Here is a 10,202-nt window from a genome sequence, read left to right as displayed (position 1 = left end):
CTAAGACCCCCATTTTGGCAATCTCAGAGGCTCTTCTGTGCTTAAGGTGTCTGGGAAAATTGCCATAAAATATCAAAAAGTTCTTCAAACCATTTTTTGGAAATTCAGACATGGTAGATTTTTTTTTGTGTTGTTTTATGTGCTAGCTGTCTAATGTTACAGGGACTATTACCCCAGCTTTAAAAATAAGTGTCTTTGTTCATTATTTTCTCCCCACGATGTTGCGTAAGGGAAATGTACATCAGTTGACGTTACTGATGACTTCCTCTTTGATCTGATATATTAAGATACTAGGCGTTCAACTTCCTCTAATTGAGGAGTTTCTCTCTGTTGTACAGTAAATAATGAACGGCATTTTTCTACTGCAACTGAAGGCAAGTATTTTGTTTTATTTTTTTAATCAAGTTTAAGCCACTTAGCAAAATGCTACTTAAGTTTGCAGTTTGGAGATTTTTCTAAACAACTGAAAAGTACAGAGATATTAAACAAGATGAACAATTTTAAGCTTAGGATGCGACTATGACAATAATTATATGTGTAGCAAAAATGATCAAGTATGTCAAAATATTAATAGTCATTTTTATCTGTGTACATGAATTATGAATATTTGGTAAAGTATTCACAACTGAAATTTCTGTCCTTCTGCACTTTAAGCAACTACTGAGCTCAATGTCATGAGGTATCTCACTCCAAACTGTAATTCTTAGCTACTGACTCCATCCCTCTTCTCCCTGGTAACAGTCTGAAATGAAGCCAGTCTGTACTCAACCTTGGTGTCACGTTTGATCCTGAGATGAGTTTCTGATCTCATATTTGTGCCATTACTAAAGACTGCCTAGTTCTGCATCCATATCATTGCCTGACTTTGGTCTCAGCTCAGAGGCTGCTGAAGCCCTTGTTCATGCCTTTGTTATTTGTAGACTCAACTATTCGAACACTGGTCTCCCATACTTCAGCCCTCTGTCAGCCCTATGTTATCCAAACCTCTGCTGCCCATGCCTTAACTCACAGCAAGTCCTGTTTCCCCATCACCCTGTTCTTGCTGACCTGCAGTGGTTCCCAGTCAAGCAACGTCTCAATTTTAAAATTTGCATCCTTGTTTTCCAATTACTCAATGGCCTTGCCCTTTCCTATCTCAGTAACCTACTCCAGCCCAGCTCTCTGAGATATCTGCACTCCTCTGATTTAAAAAAAAACTTTTCATTTATTTTTATTTTATTTTTGTAATAAATATTTTTATTAAAATGTTCATCTTTACACTGCGCACGAGATGGATGAAATGGTTATTATTTACAGTTTACACATTGTTCTTTTTTGGTACCCCCTCTCCACACCCCCTTTGCCCCCAGCCTGCTCCCCCATCCCCTTTTTCTACTGCCTCCGGGTCCTATCTTTGGCCCTTCCCTTCACGGTAGTTTGTTTTGTCAGTGGTTTTGCTCTTATAGCTTAGTGAGGGGCCCTCTGGTCCCTGTGTCAGGCTCTCCCTGGGTTCCCATCTGGTGTTCCCTTGGGTCTCTCCCCCAGGTCCACCCTGCTTCAGAACTTGTTCTAATTCTGCAGGCATATGAAGTACTCCCTTCTGCACTATTTCTCCAGTTAATTATTCTTTTAAAAAAATTATTTCTTGTGATTGAAGCGCCAGGACTAAGTCCCCAGACCCGGCGGGAAACGGACGAGAATCACTCCAGACTTTTCCTCGATGGTCTGGGGTGATTCTCTGTTTTCTAGGGGTCCAGCAGAGTCCTGGCGTGCGGCCCGCAGCTCTGGCTGCTGGTGGGGCCCTGCTAGCCAGACCTCGCGGCCGTGCATGTGCACGGCAGCCGCATGCGGGTCTGCGCACTACCGCGGCGCGGGCGCCGTGACATGGCGAAGCCACACAGCGGGCCCACGCGGAGGAAGATAGGTCCCTCCCAGATCGCGATGGCCCACCGCTGAGCCCCCCCCCCCCCACCTGAGTCAGATACCCCCGCCCCTCACCAGGACCGCCACCGAGGCCGCAGGTCCCAGCTCCCACTGGGTGGTACCACATGTAAGCCACGCCGGCGGGAGTGCAGCTGGTTGACCACAGAGAATCGCCGCGGGGGCCTGTTCCAACGGCCCCCGACTGACGCCGCGTCGACAGCGCGCGGGACTGGCGGGTCCACGGAGAATCGCGGAAGCTCTGTCGTGCTGGATTTCCGGAGTGAATGGCTATTCTCCACCCCCGTGCCGGGCGCGATTCCGTTGCGGAGGATCGGAGAATCCCGCCCCGGGTCTTTGCCAGCGCTTGAATGACCCCTCAATTCCTGCCTAGAACGGACTCTTATTTTTTTGTTGGTTAGATCGTGCCCTGTAACTAAGAGATTGCCAACAACTGAAATCATGCTTTACATTTCCTTATTTCTAATAACTGTGGCATAGTAACTGTAGCATAGTGCTAGCTTTTCTTGATGGAAGGTTATTCTTGTGCTGTTACCTTAGCAAATATAGGTTAAACAAGGCACAGTATGCTCGAATAATTTAATTGATTTCTTCAGTTAAATTATCTTAATTGTTCACTGAAGATCTAGCAATCAATGCCCTAAAGTAGAGTATCCATTGCATGTTGACCCATTTAGTAGCATCAACTTTCTGAATTAGAAGGCTTGGTTTCAGATCCTTTTCCATATCTGAAACAGATGATCTTGACCTTATCCTCTGTATTGTATCTAAGAAACCATGTTTTACTGGAGTTGCTATCTGACAGAAGCCATACTAACCTCGTATGACATCAATTTATCCAAATAGATGGATAGACGTAAAACATTGTGGTATATTTCATAGAAAAATGTAAAGTTCCCCAAATACCTTGTCCAACATTCCTCCTTCAACCACCAACATCAAAACAGAAAACTGGCCTTAATCTTGTCAATGTTCTCGGGCCTTACTATTTGCAAAAATAGCTCAAACATTTATTTGTATAATGAAACTACACTTTAAAAAGTACCTTTTTTGGGAAATTAATTATTTGGTAACATTTCTGAGAATTAAGATAAGGTTCTGTACAAAAGCAATATTTTTCTTTTTTTAATCAACCAGGAAAGGAAATTGTGCAAAATAATTGTAGCTTCCTCCTCCATGCTATCATCAAGTTGGGCTTTACTTTCAACTAAATGAGAAATGCCTTTGTGTCACATCGTGCAGGATTCCAATAACCTGCGCCAGGTCAATATGAGGTCAATCTTAACCCTTGACAATAAGAATCAACATGATTGCCACTCACTCTACTCCTGAGAAACCTCATTGGTTAGTCAGCTAGTCTGGCCACTATCAGGTGCCCATGTGGGCCCTTCATCATAATTTAACACCATTACATAAAAGTCTGAACATAACGATGACTGGATAAAATATTAACTGTAGAATAAAGTTTATCTTTATCATCATATCTCTAGTTCCAGTCTTGTTATTGCCGAAAGTAAAACACGTAACGACAGAGAAACATGCTGATAGTAATTGTTATCTTTGCTTTGTACGAATATATTAGTTATGATATTTTATTTTTTGTGAACATATGTATTTCCACATACGTTTTTTAAACATTTGTTGAAACACCACTTTTTTCCCTTTGGGGAATAGTCTGGGGAATGACTCCAGAGCTTATGATTATCCCGTTGAACCACATTATGCGTGCTTCTTCTGTGGCCAACAAGCCCTGGTATTGCTCTTGACCCCATATCTTCTGATCTCGAGATAAGCCCACTACCACTGTGCAGCAGGACCTCCTTCCTCGCATACTCAGTGCTATTAAAGTTTAGGAAGCTGAGTTCTTGCCTCGTCCGGCATTAAACATGATAATCAAAGTTTCCCGTCCTTTATTTATTAGAAAGAACTTGGGCAGAATTCTCCTGTGGCCGGCATCGGAATAGGGGAAAAGCAATCGGTTGGAGAATTGCGCATGAGCCGAAAATGGAGGCCGGCGCCTGACGGAATGCCATGCTCAGGTGCCTCGACAGAGGCGTGAATGCATTCTACTCTGCATGGACAGTAATCGCCGTTGGCATATCATTAACTGGCCCATTCCGGTATTTTCCGGGGCCACGATGCTCTACCTCCACCAGGAGGAATTACCAAAGGCGAGGTTCACTTGTGGTTTTAAAAATCCGGAAACAGACATAATGGCTGCTGAGGGAGAGAGCTGAGGTAGGACATGTTCCCAGAGTTGCGACCGTGGGCTGCCGGTCCTGCTGATGGCACAGCTGGCTGGGGCAGGGGGGCACCTGCCAGGGGGAGTACTGGGAGTGACCAGGGAAAATGCCATGGAGTCGGGGTAACCCCTGGGACCGGGGTGTCCAGGCATGGACCACCATTGCCACAGTCTGCAAGGTAGCCATCCTGTTGTGCACCCCACTGACAACCCACCATGGGCTGTTGTTGCGTAGTAGAGTGACACTGGCCACATGGGTACACCCAGTCCCCAGCTCCACACCCCTCCCTCCACCCCACCAACGCCCGCTCCACCCACAGCTGGGCATCACGTGGCCCATCCAAGGGCAATGCTCACGGTAGCCCCTACAGGAGAGCGGTGGATGGGGCCACATAGCATACCTCTGGCATGGTTGCTTCAGCCCCAATACCCCTGCTGGCAGGGAAGGGTGTCAGGGCTAGAGGCCTCCGGTGGTGTCGGGCACCGACGGGGATATAGGTGCGGTGCGGAGGGCAGAGTGCCAGCGGGAGCAGCTGGGGTGGTTGTAGGTGTGGTATAGGTTAGAGGGCAGGGGAGGAGGTGGCCATGCCAGGGCAGGGGCTGCAGTGTAGGCTGGAGCCATCTTGTAGCCCGTTGGACCTGGCTGGGCATGGTAGCATGCACCATGCTAACAGACAATGGATTTTGGCATGCAACCAGGAATGGTTGCCATCATCCTAGCTGCCACAGCCCTCTGGGGGATGCAGTGAGGCTTTCCGCGCAGGAGATGCTCGGGGAGGACCCTGCAGCAGCGAAACCTGCCCCAGATGACCAGGAGCTGGCCAGTGAGGATGGAGAAATTACTACCCAATAGGCCAAGGAGGAGGGGAGGAAGGACACGCCGCATTAGGCCTCTAGTGTATCAATAGCTCCGGCTGAGCAGGGGTACCGTACAGCTTATCTGCCGGATTATGGCGAACTTGGAACCATGGGGATATGTGTGAGAACACCCTCTCCTGGTGGCCGTCAAAGTGATGGCTGCTCTGAACTTTTTGGCCAGGGCCTTCCAGGCACTGAATGGGGACCTGTCTGGAATCGCGCAGACCTCAGTGAACAGGTGCATCCGTGCCATTACGGAGGCCCTGTATAACCCCTCGGCATAATATGTCAGCTTCAATGTTGTCCGAGCCCACCAGAATGCCCGGCAGACGGGTACACCACCATCGCTGAGGTGCCTCAGGTTGAGGGGTGATAGACAGGACGCATGTCTCCCTATCAGTAATGGCTCATGAGGGGGTGTTCTTCATAAACTGAAAGGGGTTCCACTCCATGAACATGCAATTGATGTGTGACCATGAGATGCACATCATGCATGCCTTGCCTGATACATATGCACAACACTTCATCCTGGCACACTTGACGGTTCCCGACACCTTGAAAGGTCCACCATGTTCTGCCTGCTGCACATCGGATGCAGCACAGACATTGCTGGGGGAGGGTCCGAAGCGCTGTGGTGTTCCGGTACTTCCCCTATGGGGGTCACCAGGTATGGCCCCAACAACAGCTCCTCCCTCGGGGTGCCCGATGGCCCTCGGGCTACTCCTTGGGACATGGGTGCAGCTGGATCGAGCTCTGGGACTCCCCTGCCACCTGCACTGTCTATCCTGGAGGCTGTCTCTTGTCCCGCACAGGGTCTCGAAGCTCACAGTCATGGAGCACAGGGACTGGGCTACGTCCCTTTTGCACTGTGCCATGTCCCTCTGTTACTGGCTCAAGTCTGCCAGTGGCTCAGGTCAGCCATGCCTGTGCAATGCCATCGACGCCCGCAGCCATGACCCATTGTGACTGGGCCAAGCTCTGGAGTGCCGCTGTGATGTCATGACCCGTTGTGACGGGGCAGCCCTGCCCTGTGCTTCAGCCACTGCCCACACAGAGTGCCTCAGGCCTTGGATATCGACTCATGGCCGATACCTATCCCAGCAAGGCCTCCACCGCAGGTATGGTAGCACAGTGGTTCGCACTGTTGCTTCACAGCATCAGGGTCTCGGATTCGATTCCTCCTTAAGTCACTGTCTGTGCGGAATCTCCCCGTACCTGTGTGGGTTTCCTGAAAGACGTGATTGTAAGGTGAAGGGGACATTCTGAATTCTCCCTTTGTGTAATCAGACAGGCGAGTGTGGCGACTGGGAGATTTTCACAGTAACTTCTTGTATTGTTAATGTAAGTCTACTTGTGAAACTAATAAAGACTGTTATTATTATTATCAGATGCCAACTGTGTGGTGTTGGCCTGGGTAGCACACATTGTCGGCATCGCCTCCTGATCTTGCAGGCGGTTAGACTCCTCCAACTGCACCTGCATGAGCGGGTTGTTACTGACAACCCCTCGTGTAGGGGAGATGGGGTGCAGGGTGGGAGTGGTGTGGGGGAGGTGGGAGCTGGGGTTGGGGTGGTGTTGGGTGTAGGTGGGGGTGCTGGGGCGGGGGTGCTATGGGGCGGAGGAAGGGTGCTGGAAGGGGCTTGTTGTGGGATACTGGGGTGGGGTGGTGTTGGGTGGTGTGGGGTGGAGGTGGAGTACTGGGATGGGGGTAGTGCTGGTGTGGAGGTGGGGTGCTGGGGTGAGATGGTGTGGGGTGGGAGCTGGGGTTGGGATGGTGTTGGGTGTAGGTGGGGTGCTGGGATGGGTGTGGTGCTGGGGTGGAGGTGGGGTGCTGGAGTGGAGGTGGGGTCCTGGGATGGGGGTGGAGTGCCAGGGTGGGGGTGGTGTGGTGTGGGGGTGGAGTGCTGGGGTGGGGGCGGGGGTGGGGTGCTAGGGTGGGGGTGGTGTGGGGTGGAGTGCTGGGGTGGGCATGGTGTAGAGTGCTGGAATGGGGGTGGGTGGGGTGGAGGTGGGGTGCTTGGGTGGGGGTGAGGTGCTGGGGAGGGGGTGGGGGTGGGGTGCTGGGGAGGGGGTGGGGGTGGTGTGGTGTGCAGGACAGGACAGGAAATGCACAGTGTTAGGTAGTTGGACACAGGCAGCACAGGGTGTGGGCAGCTGGTGTCCTTTGTGAACAGGGCACCCGGCTGTAGGGGCAGTATGAGTGCTGCCATGTGGTGCAAGGTGAGGAGTGAGCAGACTGCTGGTGGATGGGGTTCAGTTGCCCTCCAGGGTGGGGGGTATTATGGGTGTCTGGGATGAGGTTTGGTGCTAGGGGAATGGTGATGGCAACTCACCCAAAGAAGGTCATGTAGCTTTTTCCTGCACTGCTGGCCAGTCCTGGCGATGGAGCCCACAGCACTCACAACTTCTGCCACCTGCATCCAGGCCTGGTGTATGGTGACAGGTGACAGCCTCCCTCCCACCCCGGGGAACAGGGTGCCTTGCCTCTCCTCCACGGTGTCCAGCAGGGTCACAAACTCCACATCTGCGAACCAGGGTGCCACTCTTTGTGCTGCCACCTTGTTGGCTGGAATGAGTTATGTGGGGAGTGGAGTCCTTATATGCGCTGTAGTTGTCAGCCTCTCGAGTGCCAATCCTGACACTAGTGAATCGGACACAGTTTTTCAATGGAATCGCTCATGTCCAACCTTTTCCGATGCTAGCCCATTAACTGATCCTGAATTGCTCCAGGACTGGCACCACTTCCATTGTCGTAGAACACCACTGATTCGGTGTCAGCACTTAAGTCTTCCATGAATGGCCCAAACTCAGAACTAATCCCTCTCAGGCATCCTATGTCCTCAATAATTTAGTACATTCCAATTCAAGAGACTATATTGATAACAATTTAGAAAGAGAAAAAATAAATTGGTGTAGTGAAAGAACTATTTTATATTGCCTATTATATTTCCTTCTCTTTTCTTTCTCCTCTTCTGCCGGAAACACTGTCCTTATTTTGGGCTACAGTGTAGCAATCATTGCCAACCCTCCAGTACCTCACCCATTCAGCAGATATCAGTCTAGGCTATTCAAACGTGGAAGCCATCGTAACCCATCCAGATCTTGTTCTCATCCACCATTCAGATGCCAATAGAGACCACAGGATAGCCACCTTGGTTGTCTTGTTTTTCCTGTATGACCTGGGGCAATTGCAAGAATCATACTGTTGAAATCAGTTGAAATCAGTCAACTCAGCAAAAAGCAGATGTGAAGCCTGAGAGCTGTTTCTCCTTGCAGCTTACTGTTCAATCAGGCAGTCCACTCTACCCAATAACTCATTGGGGGAGCTTATTGAATATTTTTCTGAGAATTTTGACAGGGTGGTGAAAAGGCTTCCCTTTTGTACAGGGGCAGAATTTCTTTCGGCCCTTCCCGCCTGTGTGATCTTCCAACCCCCCAAAGGCGGTGCTCCAGCGGTGGGATGGACGAGCCATTGATCCTGCCAGTGACTAATGGAGAATCCCCACCGCTGCTGCTGCAGTGGGGGGAGGGGAGACGGTGGAGGAAAATCCCAGAGTGTTTCAATGTTGCTCTCGCTGACTTGACGGCTCTCCTCACGCATTAAATGGAAAATTACTTAGTTCCCCAACAAATATTCACTTCCTTTATGACCTTATTTTTATTTCAAATTCGAAGCATTGGCTTTTCCTTTATAACATTGTCTTGAGGCAAAATTAGTTTTCAGTTTGCAAATCTCCATTCTCATTTTACCTGTGCTTTACTGTTTTTTAATTGGTTCTCAACAGGGATGTTAAGTGAAGGTTTCATCTGCGGAATTCCTTATTGGAATGAAAATCAAAGTGAAAACAGGACGAAAAGGAGTGAGGAGGAGCAACAAAACTCGTCAGAGGATGACATGGTTCAAGAGCTGACTCCTGTCAGTACCTTTAAGCACTTCTCTCGCTCTGATATACCTAATGGGGCTCTGTCACTTCTTCAAAGGTGTAAATCCATTGGCAGATCTTTCCGATCAGCTGCACAGGAAAAAGTAAAAACACCTTCGTTACAGGTCTCAAAGGTGGCGCCTATCGCAAGGCAGAAGTCTCTTGTTGTAGATATTCCAGGGAGCTCCAGTGTCAACAAGGAAACCTATTTGGTTCCTTCGTGTTGTAAAAGTATTTGTGATAATTACAATGACCTACAGATTGCAGGAGATCAGGTGCTGCCAATTAATTCAGAAACATCTGGCCTGACGTCTCTGAGCAGTTACGAAGCAAATATGGTGCCGTTCTTGTATTCGTCAGAAATTCCATTGCCAATGGAGTCCCCTAAGCTGTCACCAGAGTTCCCAAACAAACCAGTCAACAGTGACACTTCCTGTTGGCGGATTTGCAGCGCGAGAGACAAGAGCATCCTTCAGCACTCTCAGCCGCATACCAATTCATTACTCAATGATTATCTCGAACAGAAAGTTCTAGAACTGTACAAGCAGTACATTATGGACAGTATGGTAAGCAGTGCATCACCAACAAAAATCATGGAATCAGAATTTGTAATGAGTAACGTTGACCAAATTAGCATGATGATATCACGGGAGCAGAATATGGAAACTACAAAGGCGAAGGACATGGTGATCAACTGCTTGTTGCGACTTGCAAGTGAAATACAATCGAATGAACTCAGTACACCAAATTTACAGATATCTGCTTGAAAGAAATAAACTGTTCAAAATTAGGTTCGCTCAGTTTTAAATATGTTATTAAAGATAAGAATTAAATTTGCCACTTGTAGCTATGTCCATGATTGAAAAGGATAGGTACAGGAGAGGGGTGAAGAGGGTATGATGATGGTTTGAATTCTGATTGCTTGCTTCCTTGCTCCTGAAAATAGTTTGAAAATTTTGCGATCACAACTTGAATTTATCTTGCACAAAAAATCCCCAAATTGCTTCACAGGAGTGTAGTCGAATAAAATTTGGCACTGAGCCAAAATAGAGGATACTAGGACAGATAACCAAAGGTTTGGTCCAAGAGGTAAATTTTAAGGAGTGTCTTAAAGGGGGAGAAGAGAGAAGGGAATTCCGGACATAAGGGCCTTGGCCAATGAAAACGGTTAACAAAGAGGATACACAAGTGCCCAGAATTGGAGTAGCACAGTGATTTCAGGGGGTTGTTGGGCTGGAGAAGGCTGCAGAAAAAGCAAT

General features: G+C 48.7%; 1 protein-coding gene across 2 annotated transcripts; it reads left to right on the top strand.

Annotated features, from left to right (window-relative positions):
• Positions 1-270: 270 nt before the first annotated feature.
• Positions 271-9,789, top strand: LOC119969064 (TLR adapter interacting with SLC15A4 on the lysosome-like). 2 transcript variants are annotated; one of them, XM_038802250.1, is made up of 2 exons: positions 271-374; positions 8,806-9,789. In XM_038802250.1, exon 2 carries the CDS (start codon positions 8,808-8,810, stop codon positions 9,708-9,710), a length of 903 nt encoding a protein of 300 aa, XP_038658178.1. In that variant the 5' UTR covers positions 271-374; positions 8,806-8,807; the 3' UTR covers positions 9,711-9,789. The 2 variants fall into 2 exon arrangements, with proteins under 2 accessions (XP_038658178.1, XP_038658179.1); XM_038802251.1 differs by lacking the exon at positions 271-374 and adding an exon at positions 4,136-4,158.
• Positions 9,790-10,202: the final 413 nt, after the last annotated feature.

The sequence above is a fragment of the Scyliorhinus canicula genome, chromosome 7, assembly GCF_902713615.1.
Source record: "Scyliorhinus canicula chromosome 7, sScyCan1.1, whole genome shotgun sequence".
NCBI classification, from domain to species: domain Eukaryota; kingdom Metazoa; phylum Chordata; class Chondrichthyes; order Carcharhiniformes; family Scyliorhinidae; genus Scyliorhinus; species Scyliorhinus canicula.
This window is presented reverse-complemented; position numbering and strand designations above follow the sequence as displayed.

Excerpts from the sequence above, each read along its gene's own strand:
- LOC119969064 (XM_038802250.1), top strand. The coding sequence starts at position 8,808 with ATGTTAAGTGAAGGTTTCATCTGCGGAATTCCTTATTGGAATGAAAAT.